Source organism: Micromonas commoda, chromosome 8, assembly GCF_000090985.2.
Source record: "Micromonas commoda chromosome 8, complete sequence".
Taxonomy (NCBI): domain Eukaryota; kingdom Viridiplantae; phylum Chlorophyta; class Mamiellophyceae; order Mamiellales; family Mamiellaceae; genus Micromonas; species Micromonas commoda.
This window is the reverse complement of record NC_013045.1, coordinates 213,428-227,903: the sequence shown is the minus strand read 5'-3', so window position 1 is coordinate 227,903 and position 14,476 is coordinate 213,428. Positions and strand designations below refer to the sequence as shown.

The window sequence follows — 14,476 nt, the reverse complement described above, 5'->3', positions numbered from 1 at the left end:
GTCTCTCCGCGTCGTTCAGCGCGACGTCGGTTCGCTTTCGCGTCCGCCGAGGCGGAGCCTCCTTTGGGGATCGCGCCGCGTTCGGGTCGTACGCCGTCGCCCGCGCTCGCGCCTTTGTCTCCGCCTCGGGCATCCATCCCTCGTCCATGGCCTGCGACGTCGGGACGGAGTGAGTGGAGAGGTTGGGTTCGGGGGAGTAGATGGATAGACTACTAGGATCGTGATTTGTTTTTTTTCCCGCGGGACGAAGGTTCGGGGGCGCACCTCCCAGTCCTGTCCCAGGTCGAACCTCCGGCGTCGCTCGACGTCGCCGACGATCTCATACGCGGCGTTGATCCGTCTGAACCGCGCAGCCGCGTTCTCGTCCGGGTTCACGTCCGGGTGATAGGTCCGGACCAGCTTTCGAAAGGCGAGCTTCACCTCAGCCTGCGACGCGTCCGTTGCGACCCCGAGGGTGTCGTACGGGTCGCGGAGCACACCGCCCGCCCTTTGCTGGTACCCGCCGCCGCCCCGGCCCCGGCCCTGGCCCGACGCCGCGCGGACGCATCGCCGCGGCCGCGCGGGGACGGCGACCCACCGCGCCACCGCGGGCATGGGAAGTGACGACCGCTCGCGCCCGGTGTTGTGATGCCAACCTGGCGGTGGACGAAACTCACTGCTCAGGAGGTCACGAAGCGCCGAAACCTAACAACACTGACGGCACCGCCTCGGTGGCGCATGCACGCGTCGGTGGCGTGCAGACTCGCACCCCGCGTCGCCGTCGCGCTCTTTTCAGCCCCGCGATCATCTCCGACGTCGCCGCCTCCTGGATTCGCGCCCCGAGCCACGACGACGACGACGACGACGATGAGCGCCTCGTCGCAGCATCCATCTCGTCCGCGTCGTTACATCGACGTCGGGGCGAACCTGACGGACGGCATGTTCCGCGGCGAGTACCACGGCAAGACCTACCACGAACCGGACCTGGACGTCGTCCTCCGCCGCGCGTGGGACGTCGGCGTGGAGAAGGTCATGGTCACCGCGGGGACCCTGCCCGAGGCTCGCGAGGCGATCGATCTCGCGGACCGATTCGACCGGGGGGATTCGCCGGAAGGTGCCCACCACGGGGACGGGGACCCCGAACGACGATCGAGCCCGCGGCGTCTGTTCACGACGGTCGGGGTGCATCCGACGCGATGCGGCGAGTTCGAGGCGTCCGGCGACGGCGACGCGTACCTCCAATCCCTCGTCGCGCTCGCGGTCGAGGGCGCGAAGGCGGGCAGGGTGGTGGCGGTTGGAGAGTGCGGGCTCGATTACGACAGGCTGCAGTTTTGCGACGCGGATTCGCAGCGCAGATGGTTCGAGGCGCAGTTCGAGATCACCCGCGCCACGGGTCTGCCCATGTTCCTGCACATGCGCGCCGCCGCGGAGGACTTCACGGCGATCGTCCGGCGCAACCTCGACGGGTTTAAAGGCGGGTGCGTGCACTCGTTCACGGGCACGTGGGAAGAGGCCGATGCGCTCCTTAAGATGCGCGACGACGTGTACATCGGGCTGAACGGATGCAGTTTGCGCACGGAGGAGTCGCTCGCGGTGGCGAAGCGGCTGCCGAACGATCGCATCGTGATCGAGACGGACGCGCCGTGGTGCGGGATCAAGGCTTCGCACCCCGGGCACGGGTTCGTCGGCACGACGTGGCCGGCGAAGGATAAGAAGAAGCGAGCCGCGGTGGACTCGGGGGAGACGGTGAAGGATAGGTCGGAGCCGTGTCACGTCGCGCAGGTGCTGGAGGTGATCGCCGCGGTGAAGGGGGAGGATGCGGACGAATTGGCGGAGATTTACAGGCGGAACGCGCTCAGGCTGTTCTTCCCGGAGGAATACGCCGCGCTGGGATGACACGACGATTTTCTGGGGGGGCAGGGGGCGGCGAATTTTTTTCGAGTGTCACTCGCGCGAGGAAAATGACGGTCTATCTACATGTCAACGATCAGAAAGCTCCGCCGTACCTCTGAAACGCCGCCGCCGCGCCCGTCGCCGTCCCGCCGACTCCGTACGCCCCGCCCAGATAAAACCCACCGGGCGACGCCTGCTGATACGCCTGGTGCGGCAGGTTGCGGTAGTTTGGATTGTGGTACTGGTACCCGCCCTGCGCCGAACCCGCGTCGAACCCGAACCCCTGGCCGCCGTAGGAAGCCGCCAGCTTCGACGGCGACGGGGCGTACGCGAGCGCCTGCGCGCGCGCCAGCGTGGCCTGAAAGTCGTCGTTCGCGGTGACGGGCTGGTGAAACTGTTGCCGCGCCTGCTGGTGGTACTGAAACCCGGGGTACGCCGGCTGCGGTTGATGGTAACCATGCTGCTGCATCGGTTGCATCGGCTGCTGCATCGGCTGCTGCATTGGTTGCATCGGCTGCGTCTGCTGCGTCTGCTGGTACTGCTGGTACTGCTGGTACTGGTGCATCTGCTGCAGGTAATTCGTGTGCGCCGCGTCCAGACCTATCCCGTACCCACCCCCCGGCGTCCCCGACCCGTACCCGCCGTGACTCGTCGCGGGTCTCGCCGGCGTGGGAGCCGCGGACGAAGGCCTCGACCCGCCCGGCCCAAAATTTCTCATCGTCTCCATATGAACCGGGTTACCATATGAAGTGTTCGGGCGCTGGTGCCGATCGAAGTAGACGCTCGGGGGCGCGGCGGCGGCGGTCGGAACCGCGGTCGGAATCGCGCGTCGCACCGACTCGACGAGATCCTCGGCGCTGACGTGACGGTCATGGGCCGTCGACGCCCCGACCGGCGTCGTCGGCGCGCTCGGAGCCGCGGAGCGATACCCGCCGCCGAACTCCCGGCTCGAGCGGACGCCTCCTCCTCCGTAACGGTTATCGTAACGGTTATGCGCCGAAGGAGCGGGACGGGGATGTGCGATGGGCGCGTCCATCGCTGCGCTCGCGTCCAGTCCCCTCGAGGAGGAGGGCGTTCGCACCCGGGATCTGGCGGTGGCGGGACCGCGGAGCCGAGACCGAAACGGCGGTGCACCGTCGTCGTCGTCCTCTCCGGCCGTCGGGGGGATCCTGGCGCGCGCGTCCATCGCCGCGTCCACCCCGCCGCCGCGTGTGTTGCTCGGCATCCGGTCCTCCTTGTCCTCCCTGTCGTCGTCGTCGTCGTACCTCCCGCCTCTTCGAGAGGCGGTAACCCTCCCGCCGGCTTTTTCGGTTTTATTTATCCTCGCCGGGTCCCTGTGGTCGATGCCGAGCCCGCCCGGCCCGGTATCGAACGCGGGTCGGTCCAGCACGCTCGACGACGACCTGGCACTCATGTTCCCGCGCCCCCGATCGGCCGAACTCGAGGGCCGCCGAGGGTCGACCGCCCTTTTGAGGGGTACCTCCTCGAACCCGCCCCATCGAGTCTTACGAATCGTCGTCGCCCCTCCGCCTCTCGACGCCGCCGGCTCCTCGACGTCGCGTCGCAGCCGCCCGTCGCGGGTGATCCTCCGGCCGTCGCCGTCGTATTCCGGCTTGTCGGACGCGGCGCGTGCGGTGGACGGCCGGCGGCGGCGCGCGGTGGACGCCGTGCTCGGTCGCGTTCGTTCGGCGGCGCGCCCCCCGGCTCTCCCGCGGGAGTCTGATTCGTCGAGTTCCCGTAGATTCGACCTTGGCGTGAACGCCTCGCGCGTCGTCGTCGTCGTCGTCGTCGCGCGCGCGCTAGGATCGATCCGGCGGCCGTTGTAGTCGTACAGGTCCCGCGGCGTCGTCGGTCGCCTTCTCGCGGATCCCGGGACTCCGTCCCATCGGTTCTCCTTGCCCCCGGGCGTCGCCATGGCGAGCTTCCCGAGGGATGAATACTGCCCCATGAGCCGCTCCTTGGACGCCGACATCGGACGCGAGCCGAGGCCGCGGTTGATCGCGGTCGCGTTGGACGACGTGGCGGGCCTTCGGGACGGGCGCTCCTCGATGGCGTCGTGCGCCAGCGACGAACGTCCCGGGCCCGCGGTCTTCACCGCGAAGGAAGACGACGTGGGCCGGTGGAGGAGGCCGGTGGAGGTGGCGGGGCGATCGGTGGTGCCGAAGCGGGACGCCGCGCCCGGGCGCGAGCGCGGTGGCGTGTCCATGACGCCGTCGTCCTCGTCCTGCGAGTGAATGGTGGGGACGGGGCGGTGGGGGATGTCGGTGAGCGCGTGGCGTCGTTGGGGATAAAACGTTGGATGAAACGAAACGCAGGCTGCCGTCGGGGACGGGCCCGGGGTCGCGGGAGGTGCCGCGAGGGATGGACGAGGGAACGCACGTCGTCGCCGTACATGCGGAGCTCCCTGCGGAGCTCCATGCGGAGATCCTCCAGCTCTTTCGCCCGGAAGCTGCTCATCGGGCCCGCAGTCTTCTCCGTGTGACGCGCGATGATCCAAACTAGCCGTTTTATCGGAGCACCCGAGACATTTTTGTTAACCGCGACGTCGGGGTGCGCCCTCGGGGGCCCGCCACATCCACGCGCGCGCCGCCGCCGCGGGTTCGCGCGACCCGAAGTCGCGATGATGAAACGGTCGCCTAAGAAGACCATGGCCGCGTACGTGGCCGAAGGCGAGGTCGAAAGGCGCGGCGCGCCCCCTCGCCCGATGACCGCCACCGGCGGGGCCGCTCGCGCATCGACCCGCGCGGGAGGGGCGAGCGCGACCCGGCCGGGATCCGCGCCTTCGTCCGCGGGCGCCTCCCCGATCAAGGGCATCGCGCGACGCGTGCATCCCTCGGCGCTCGCCAGCCCCGTCCGCGCCACCGCCGCGGGCGCCGCGGCCTCCAAGAAGGCGGACGACGAGCGCCGGCGCGAGGAGGGGCGAAGATCCATGCGGGAGCGCGCTTCCGCCGAACGCGCCGAACGCCAAGGAAGTCGCGAGCCCGCCAAGGTGGTCAAGGCCAAGGTGGTGACCCGCCACGCCCCACCCTCCGCCGCGCAGTCCCACGCGGTCACCGCGCTCTGGGACAAGATCGCCGGCGCGTGCGAGGGCGTCAGCGTCGCGCTGGACGAATGCGCGCGAGCCATGGTCGAGCCGGATCCCAACCGGGGAACCCCGGGCTTCGGCGCCGGGCCCGCCGTCGGGAGTTCCTCCGCGCCCGGCGTGTCGGGCACCACCCGGCGCAAGAACGCCAGTCGCGCGTCCCTCAAACTCCGCGAAGCTCGCTCGACGTTCAACGGCTTCGCCGCCGGTTTCGACGAACTCCGAAGGCACTCCGCCGCGCTCGCCGCCGCGCTGCACCGGTCGGAGACGTCCGCGGGGACGGTGACGGAGCAGCTCGCGTCCACCGCCGGGTACGCGGAGGAGACCACGAACCGTCTGCGCAAGACGGCGCGGGAGAAGGAGGTGGCGGAGATGACCGCGAGGGAGGCCAAAACGGCTCTGCAAACGGCGCTCGCGCGGATTGAAGTTTTGGAAAAGGAGAGACGCGACGTGGACGGGTACGAGGCTCGGCTGGAGGAGGCTGACTACGCCAGGGCCAACTTCTCGAAGGCTCTGGAACGCGCGGAGAAGGCGGAGACGTCCGCGGCGAGGCACAAGGAGGGCGTCGCCAAGCTCACCGCGGACAACATGGTCTTCCTGATGCGACTGAAAGAGACGGAGACTGAAATCGCGGCGCTGAGAAAGGAGACGGCGGACGCGAGGATCGAGCTGGAGGCGAAGCGCGGCGCGTGGTTCGACCGCGCGCGCAAGGACGTCGAGCGCGTGGTCCAGCGCGCCATCAAGCGCGCGGAGGAGGCGGACGCCGCGCTCGAGGCTGAGTTTGGAAGACAGGAGCAAAAGGCTGAGGAGTACGCCAAAGAGCTGGCCAAGATAGACGACGTTCGAGCCGAGAACGAGCTCCTCGCCATGGCCGCCGCCAAGGCGCAGAAGGCTGCCGAGCAGGCGCTGATGGAGAAGGTCAAGATCCACGAGGAGCTCCAACGGTGGAAGACGAAGGAGTTTGACGCCACGTCGTCCGCCAAGGCGTCCACCACAGCCGCCGCCGAGGCGTACGAACACGCCGGCGTCCTTCGAAAAGAGCTCGCCGAGACCAAGGCGGAGCTCGAGGGGATGCGAGCGTTCGTAGACGCCGCGAGAGCGGAGGCGGAGGCGAAGACCAGGGCGCTGGCGAACCAGCAGGCGGTCAACGCCGGGGTGATGCGCATGAAGAACGCCATGGAGTGGCGCGTGCTGGAGATGCAGGCGGCGCTGGAGAAGGCGGGAGCGGCGCCGCCCCCCTCGTCGCGGCCGTCGGATGGAGGATCCTCGACGGATCTTCGATGGACCGGCGTCGGCCTGCCGCCCACCCCCGCGTCCCACGCGCCCGTCCCACCCGTCGCGCCCACCCACGCGTCCCACCCGACGCCGTCGAACGCCGGGAACGAGATTCGAACCATCCCGGGCTTCGAGCTGTCGCCGCTGCCCCAGTCCGACCTCAAGGACGCGACCCCGCGGCTGGCGGCCGCCGACGACGAACAAACGGACGACGGAGTTCATCGCTCGGCGGCGCCGCCGGAGAGTTACTCGGACGCCGCGAGCTTCGCGCGCTTCCGAGCGATGTTCCCCGACCTTCAAACCCCGGAGGAGATGGACGACCTCGCGGCGTTGGACGCGCTGGACGTCGCGGGCGCACCGGCGCTGGCGACGGACGCCAAACTGTCGAGCGACGCCACGCCGCCGCCCAAAGCCTCGAGAAGGGTCTCGCGCAAACGCGCCGCAAACGCGCAGACGGATCCATCCGACGAGGACCGCCGAGAGTCGACCGCCGCGCCGCTCATCGCGAAAGGGAACGGACACGCGAGCTACGGCGCGACGGCGCCCGCGGGTCCCGGGCTCCTCTCCGGAGTCTCCGGGCCCAAGTCTCCGACGAGGGGCCCGGAGGTTCGCCAGACGAAAAAGTCCGCCGCCGCGGCGGCGGCTAATCGCGCCATGTACGCGTCCGTCGAGTCGGTCAAGTCGCTCGCGGACGACGAGGCGAGGGCGAGGGCGATCGACGCCGCGAAGGCTGCGCGATCCACGCCCCCGACGTCGCCGGCGAAAGCGACGACCCACGCCGCGGATGAAAAGGCGGATGCGGAGTTTGACGCCTTCTTGAGGGACATCGACGAGGACGCCTCGGGGGCGGACCACCCGTACCAGCCGCTCGCGTCCGCCTCGAGCAGCGACGGCGAGGCGTCGGATCGCATCCTCCGAGCGCCGCCGAACCCGTGGGCTGGAGATCCGCGCGCGGCGGAAGGCGCGGCGGCTTCGCCCGGTCCCGACTATCCCCCTCTCGGCGCGATGACCCTCGGGACGACGTCCGCTTTTCGGTCCAACGAAAAGCGCTCTCCGAAGACGTCACCCGCGAAGGGCGTCCCTGACGCGAAGGGCCCTCGTCCTCCCTCGAGCGCGGCGAGCGCGAGGGCCGGCGCGTCGTTCAAGGCGTCGATGGCTGCTGCTGCTGCTGCGGCGGCGGCGGGTGCCGTGAAGGACTCCGGCCAAACCGCGGGGGGACACGGGGGACCGTCCGACGCCGATGAGATATCCGCCGATGCCCTCGAGGACGAGCTGAGGCGGAACGCGCGTGAGGACGAGGAGATCCTTCGCGCGTTCCAGGCGAGCGCCCGCGCGGACGAACGAAGGGCCGCGGCGGAGGCGGCGACACAGCTGGCGGGGGCGGATCGCCGACGCGGACGAGGCGGAATCCGAGCCGAATTTTTGGGCGGCGACGAGGACGACGACGACGGACACGAGATCGTGGGCGAGGACGTCTTCGAGCGCGCCGCCGCCCGCGCGATGGCGAACAAGGATACCGGTTCTCCATCGCGGCGCGCCCCCGCGTCGTCCGAGTCCGCGTCTCATCAGTCCGCGTTCGACGGTCCGGGTTGGATCGGCGCGGGCGCCGGGGTTGATTCGTCGTCCATCGGCGGGTTCGGTCCGATGGGACCCCGATCCAACTCGGCGCACACTTCCGTGCTCGCGGTGGACGGCTCCTCGGACGAGGAGCAGGAGCGCGAGCGCATCGCCGCGGGCAGGCCCACGCGCGCGCCCGCGTTCGACGACGACGACACGACCGACCCGGACAGCACCGACGCCGACTCCATCTACGACGTGTTCAAGACGGCGCCGGGTCCGACTCCGGGGCAGGCGGGCAGGCGGGAGGCGACGCTGAGCCGGTTCGCGTCCGCGTCCAACCCAGGGCTCGATGAGGAGCACGCCGCCGCGATGGAGCGGCTCATGGCGACCGGGGGCGGCGGGATCGGCGGTCGCGACGCCGCTCGCAGCTTAGCCTCCGCCGCGGACGACGACGACGTGGATCTGCCGGGCGGCGGGACCGGCGGGACCGGCGGGACCGGCGGGACCGGCTTCACGTTCAGCAACGCTCTGCCGGGCAGCGGGAGAGTCGCGGGCGGGGAGAACAACACCGGGACATCGGTGGACAGGCCCGCCACCGCGCGCGGACGCAGTCGCGGCGGGGTTTCCTTCTCCAACGCGCTCCCGCAGATACGTTGACGAATCGGTTCAGACGGTTCAGACACGACGAATCGGTTCGTTTCGTAACACGTTAGTTTCATCGGGTTGTTCACAGTTATACACATGTTTTTCCAAGCTAAACGAAAATCGAGATGCATGCGACCGACTCCCTCCTCCTCCTCCTCCTCCCAATACGCGCCCGTCGCTTCACTGCGCGCACTGCTCCCCCTCGCAGCTCTCGGCCCAGATCCTCGCGTTTTGGAACATTCGCATCCACGGCCCGGGACCGTCGGGCGCGATGCCCGCCTCCGCGGGGGCCCACGGCATCTGCCAGCCCAGGTACGCGCGCTCCGGGTGCGGCATCATCGCGAGGTGCCTGCCGGTGGCGTCGCACAAGCCCGCGATGCCGTGCGGGGAGCCGTTGGGGTTGAGCGGGTACTGCGTCGTGGGCTCGCCGGCGTGGTCCACGTATCGAACGCACGCCTGGCCCGATTTTAAAATGTCGGGGACGCGTGATTCGTTGGGGAACTTGACCTTGCCCTCGCCGTGCGCGACCCAGATGCCGATGCGCGAGCCCTGCATGCCCTGGAGCATGACCGCGGGGGTGTTCTCCTCGATGCCGACGGTGGTCCACCTCGATTCGAAGCGTCCGGAGTCGTTGTGGATGAAACGGGGCTGCTCGACGTCGACGGTGGCGCCCAGCCCGCCCTCGGCGGGGACGAATCCGAGGAGCGCCATGAGCTGGCACCCGTTGCAGATGCCCAGCGAGAACGTGTCGGCCCTGTTGTAAAACTCCTGGAACTGGGTCCAGAGGGACTCGTTGAAGCGGATGCTGCCCGCCCAGCCCTTGGCCGAGTCGAGGACGTCGGCGTAGGAAAAGCCGCCGCAGAAAACGACGCCGCGGAAATCCTTGAGCTGAACCTTGCCGGTGAGCAGGTCGGACATGGTCACGTCCCACGGCTCCATGCCCGCGGCGTGAATCGCCGCGCCCATCTCGCGATCGCCGTTGGTGCCCTCCTCGCGGAGGATGCAAACCTTGACCTTATCCGTCTTTTCCATGATCGCCTTGTCCGTCTTCTCCGGAACGTAGGTGAGCTTCCAGGTGGGCGCCTTGCGGTCGCGGAGCCCGGTCTGCTCCGCCGCCACGGTCGCCTCGGAGGACTGCATGCGCTCCAGGAGGAAACTCGTGTGCTCCCACGCGTCGCGAAAGTCCGCGACGGATCCCTCAATCTTCGCGTCGGAGCCGTCCACCTTGACGGACGCGACGCCGTCGGCGGTGGTCTTACCGATGGAGACGACGGTGACGCCCGCGTCGGTGTACGCCTTCTTGACGGCGTCGACGTTCTCGGGGGCAACCTCGATGACGATGGAGAGCTCCTCGGCGAAGAGCGCGGCCATCGGGTCGTTCGTCGCGCCGTTGGGAAGGGTAACGTCGACACCCGCGTCGGGATGCGGAAACGCCATCTCGAGAATCGCGGTGACGACGCCGCCGTCGCTCACGTCGTGGCCCGCGGAGATGAGCCGCTTGTAAACGCAGAACTGGGTCGCCTCCCACGCCTTCTTGAAGTACGCGCGGTCGTCCATGTCGGGGGCGTCGTCGCCCACCTGGTCGTAAGCCTGAGCCAGCGCGGACCCGCCGAGCCTGCGCTTGCCCTCCTTGGAGCCAAACTCCACGAGCATGAGCTCACCGGTTCCCAGGAGCTTGAGATCGGGGGTGACCGTCTTCGTGACGTCCGGGACGGTGACGTAGCCGGACATCACGACGGACCCGGGAGCCTTGACCACCTCGCCGCCGGCGCGGGCCGCCATGGAGAGCGAATCCTTGCCGCCGTCGATGGCCACGTCGAGCTCGCCCATCGCCTCGCAGAGCGCGGTGCAAGCGTCAAACATGTGCGCCCCGTCGCCGGGAAGCTTCGCCGCGTACATCCAGTTGCCCGAGTACTTGACGTCCTTGAGGCCGGTCGTGTTGGCAAAGACGAGGTTGGTGAGGGACTCGCCGAGGCCCATTCGCGCCATCGCCTTGGGGTTGACCATGCCCTTGATGGGCTGCTCGCCGATGCACGTGGCGCCGCCGGTGATCCCGTAGTGGGTCTGCGCGATGACGCCGACGTCCGCGACGGGCACCTGCAACGGCCCGACGCACTGCTGCTGCGCGACGAGCCCGGTGACGGACCTGTCCACCTTGGTGGTCAGGAAGCGCTTGCTGCACACCGACGGAAGGCGGAGGACGCGGTCGAGGGCGTCGGACGCGGCGGTTCCCTCCGGAAGTTCCAGAGCCTTGGGCTTGAGGTCCATGCGCTTGAGGTCGTACGTCTTCTTGGGCATGTCGCCGAGCACCTTCTCGAGGTCGAGGTCCTCGGGGATCGGGGAGCCCTCGGGGGCGGTGGGGTCCACGAGCTTGACGCGGCCGCTGCCGTCGATGCTGCCGAGGACGCTAAACGGGCACCGCTCTCGCGCGCAAATCTTCTCGATGACGGGCAAAGACTCGGGCGCGATGAGCATCGCGCTGTTCTCCTGGTACTCGGCGCCCCATATCTCGAGCACGGAGAGGGTGGCGTCGCCGAGCTTCACCGCTCGGATGTTGAGCTCGCCGCCCTTGGGGTAGATGAGCTCCTTGCACACGTTGCAGTTGCCCCCCGCGCCTTGGTCGTGGATGGAGAGAATCGGGTTCCCCCCGTCGAGCTCCACGCACGCCTTGACGACGCGGTTGAGCTTGTTGGACATCTCCGCGTCCCCGCGCTGCACCGCGTTAAAGTCGAGGTCGGCGTTCGCCTCGTCCTCGCCGCCAGCCTTGGACGACGCCGCGCCGCCGCCCATGCCGATGCGATACGCCGGCCCGCCAATCTTCACCACGAGCATGCCGACGTCCCCTTCCTGTTTCTCCAGGTTGCTGTGGTCGATCTGGCCAAACCCGCCGCTGAACATGATGGGCTTGATCCACTCGCGCCTCTCGCCGTTGGGCAAACGCTGACCGAACGAACGGCAGTACCCCGCGATGAGCGGCTCGCCGAACTTGTTCCCGTAATCGCTCGCCCCGTTGGACGCGTCGATGAGGATCTGGAGCGGCGGCGCCAGGTTGGTCGGGTACGTAAAGTCGGTGTTCTCGTGCGGCTGGACGTTGTCGGGGATCTGGAGGTTACCCACGCAGTACCCCGCCGTGCCCGCGGTGAGCAAAGAGCCGATGCCGGTGGCGTGCGTGTCGCGCATGCGTCCACCCGCGCCAGTCTCGGCGCCGGGGTAGGGCGCGACGCCCGAGGGGAAATTATGCGTCTCCGCGGTGAGAAGGAGGTCGAGGTCGACCATGCGGGGCGCGAGCGGGGACGGGCCGCCCGCGTTGACGGGCCTCAGCGGCGTGTTGACGAATCCTCGAATGGCAGAGGAGTTGTCCTTGAACGCAATCGTCGAGTTGTGTCCGCGCTCGCCCTCGATCGTCTCCTTGACCATCTTGAACAGGCTCTTGGGCTGGGGGACGCCGTCGACGATGAGGTTACCGCCGAAGAACCAGTGGCGCGAGTGCTCGCTGTTGGACTGGCCCATGTCGAAGAGCTCGACGTTGGTCGGGTCGCGGCCGATGTCGTCCCTGAAGAGCGTGAGGTAGTAGTCGAAGTCCTCCTCGTCAAAGGCGAGTCCCATCTCCTTGTCCACCTTCTCGAGCGCCGCCCTGCCCTCGGCGAGGACCGGAACGGTGTAGACCTCCTCCGGGACGGCATCGGTGGTGAACGTCGCCAGCGGGGAGTCGTAGACGCACTCGGTCATCCGATCGTGGACGAGCGAGGCGAACGCGAGTTTGGCGCTTTCGTCGATCGACTTACCGGCGGCGGGCACGAGGGAGTAGCGCCTGGACCGCTCCAGGCGGGTCACCTTGCCGAGTCCGGTGTTCTGGCAGATGGACACCGCGTTGGTGGACCACGCGGACTGAAACGCGAGCCTCGGGCCCACCTCGACGACGTCGCCGTCGAGCTGGGTCGCCTCGGTGAAGAGGTCGGGCTCGAAGGTCTCGCGCAGGAGCCACTGGAGCGTGGCCATCTCGTCGGACGTGAGCGGGGAGGTGACCTCGACGTTGAAGCACTGCTCGGTGACCACGGACGCGATCGCGCCGTTCACGGCGTCCTTGGCGTTGGCCTTGCGGCACAGCGTGGCGGCTGCCTCGTCGCTGAGGAAGGGGCGGCGGAACAGCTGCACCACGCTCCTCGAGCCGTCATTTTCGGACTCGGAGTCCTTTCCGGCGGCGGCGGCACCGGGATCGGCGACGACGGCGCGGATCACGCCGGAGCGGAGGCCCCGGGGGCGGGCGCGATGGCCCGTGCGGGACCTGTGGGTCCCGACGGGGCGCCGGCCGGCGGCCAGAACGGACGCCCGCTGCGCCAGGGAGGAGGCCACTGCGCTCATCGCGTGTTGATGAAAGTGTGGTGCGAGCGAAAAATATCGAGTGCTTTTTTCAAAAGACGCGCGGAGCTTTCGGCGCAACGAACGCGCGACGGGGCGGTCGCGGCGGGTTCGGGTCGCGAGAGACCGGCGTTGAGGTGCGCGTGGAGGAGCGAGGGAGATCCGACTCCGCGTCGCCTGTGGGGGGCGCTCGCACGTGTGTGCTCTCGGCGGGGGTCACCAGTCCGCCCGAACCCAATCTACGACAGCAGCGCTGCCCAAAGGTCGTCGCCACGTTCGCACTCGAAACGTGGGAGGGCACCAGCAGAATGAGACGCGAAATGCGAAATGCCCCAAAGTCTCGTTTCTCACGAGACCTTTTCACGTTTGCATGTGCCCCCTAACGGGTTAATTCGATCACGCGCCTGACTGGCCGCCGTGCAATATTTTGAGGCCGCGATCTCATGAGGCAATCTGGAGTCTGGTTGCTGAAGTTTATCCGCATTGTCGCCGACGCGCGAGCGCGAAGGAGGAGCCATGGACGCCCTCAAGCACAAGGTTCACACCGCCTACAAGGTGCGCGAACCGAACCCGCGTTCCCTTCACCCGAACGAACCCTCATCGCCCCTTCCCCCCGCGCGCGCCCCTCCATCTTCTCCGTTTCTTTTCAAACGAGGGTGCCCGATACGGACGTGCACGTTGTTGACTCGCGCCTCTCCACCTCCTCGACTCCTCCAGGGCGTGGCGGAGTCGCTGATGACCACGCGCACCACGAGCGCGTTCCTCGAGAAGGGCGTGGTCACCCCGGAGGAGTTCGTCGTCGCCGGGGACTACCTCGTCGAGCAGTGCCCCACCTGGTCGTGGCAGGGGGGCGACGCGAAGAGCGCCAAATCGTACCTCCCGGAGGACAAGCAGTTCCTCGTGACGCGCAACGTGCCGTGCCTGAAGCGCGCGCGCGCCATGGAGGAGTACGCGGGGAAGGAGGAGCATCTCTCCGGTGAGGACGAGGGGTGGGTCGCCGCGGGAGGCGACGGCAACGGCGGGTCCAAGGACGACGACGCGCCGGACATGGACGAGATACCCGACATCTCCGCGCTGAGAGTCGACTCGCGCGCCAAAGAGGACCAAAACGACGACGACGACGACGCGGACATCCCCGACATGGACGACTTCGACATGTGCGGCGACGAGGAGGACGACGCGTCCGCGTTGCCCTCCTCGCGAGCCGTTACGACCGTTACGACCGCCGACGACGCCGGCCACATCCTCAAGACTCGAACGTACGATCTGTCCATCACGTACGACAAGTACTATCAGACCCCGAGGGTCTGGCTCAACGGCTACGACGAGCGACGACGGGCGCTGGACCCTACGAAGGCGCTCGAGGACATCTCCGCGGAGCACGCGAAGAAGACGGTGACGATCGACCCGCACCCGCACACGTCCGTGCCGTCCGCGTCCATTCACCCTTGCAAGCACGCGCCGGTGATGAAGAAGCTCATCGAGTCGATGGGCGGCGACGCGGCGCCGAGCGTGGAGCACTACCTGTTCGTGTTCCTCAAGTTCATCGCGAGCGTGGTGCCCACGATCGAGTACGACTACACCGCGTCCGCGTCGCTGAGGTGAGGCGACGAGTCGATCGGGTGTCCGATGGATCTTGTAACAACAGTTTAAAACCGAGGAGAGTTTGTCTCGTCGAAGCAG

The 14,476-nt window shown here is 68.3% G+C and overlaps 6 protein-coding genes across 6 annotated transcripts; 3 read left to right on the top strand and 3 right to left on the bottom strand.

Annotated features, from left to right (window-relative positions):
* Nucleotides 1–15: 15 nt before the first annotated feature.
* MICPUN_60534 (predicted protein) lies at nucleotides 16–594 on the bottom strand (the record flags this gene model as incomplete). The annotated part of the gene is made up of 1 exon (XM_002507790.1): nucleotides 16–594. One exon carries the CDS (start codon nucleotides 592–594, stop codon nucleotides 16–18), a length of 579 nt encoding a protein of 192 aa, XP_002507836.1.
* A 110-nt stretch (nucleotides 595–704) lies between these two features.
* MICPUN_108732 (predicted protein) lies at nucleotides 705–1,942 on the top strand. Its single transcript, XM_002508075.1, has one exon. The coding sequence runs from the start codon at nucleotides 718–720 to the stop codon at nucleotides 1,873–1,875; it is 1,158 nt and encodes a 385-aa protein (XP_002508121.1). The 5' UTR covers nucleotides 705–717; the 3' UTR covers nucleotides 1,876–1,942.
* Nucleotides 1,943–1,966: 24 nt separating this feature from the next.
* Nucleotides 1,967–4,329, bottom strand: MICPUN_60532 (predicted protein; the record flags this gene model as incomplete). Its single annotated transcript, XM_002507789.1, has 2 exons — nucleotides 1,967–4,096; nucleotides 4,252–4,329. 2 exons carry the CDS (start codon nucleotides 4,327–4,329, stop codon nucleotides 1,967–1,969), a joined length of 2,208 nt encoding a protein of 735 aa, XP_002507835.1.
* Nucleotides 4,330–7,268: 2,939 nt separating this feature from the next.
* Nucleotides 7,269–8,545, top strand: MICPUN_108731 (predicted protein). The gene has a single exon (XM_002508074.1). The coding sequence runs from the start codon at nucleotides 7,382–7,384 to the stop codon at nucleotides 8,444–8,446; it is 1,065 nt and encodes a 354-aa protein (XP_002508120.1). The 5' UTR covers nucleotides 7,269–7,381; the 3' UTR covers nucleotides 8,447–8,545.
* A 69-nt stretch (nucleotides 8,546–8,614) lies between these two features.
* On the bottom strand, nucleotides 8,615–12,433 carry MICPUN_97720 (predicted protein; the record flags this gene model as incomplete). Its single annotated transcript, XM_002507788.1, has 1 exon — nucleotides 8,615–12,433. One exon carries the CDS (start codon nucleotides 12,431–12,433, stop codon nucleotides 8,615–8,617), a length of 3,819 nt encoding a protein of 1,272 aa, XP_002507834.1.
* An 854-nt stretch (nucleotides 12,434–13,287) lies between these two features.
* Nucleotides 13,288–14,451, top strand: MICPUN_60529 (predicted protein). Its single transcript, XM_002508073.1, has 2 exons — nucleotides 13,288–13,348; nucleotides 13,511–14,451. The coding sequence occupies exons 1-2, from the start codon at nucleotides 13,310–13,312 to the stop codon at nucleotides 14,396–14,398; spliced, it is 927 nt and encodes a 308-aa protein (XP_002508119.1). The 5' UTR covers nucleotides 13,288–13,309; the 3' UTR covers nucleotides 14,399–14,451.
* Nucleotides 14,452–14,476: the final 25 nt, after the last annotated feature.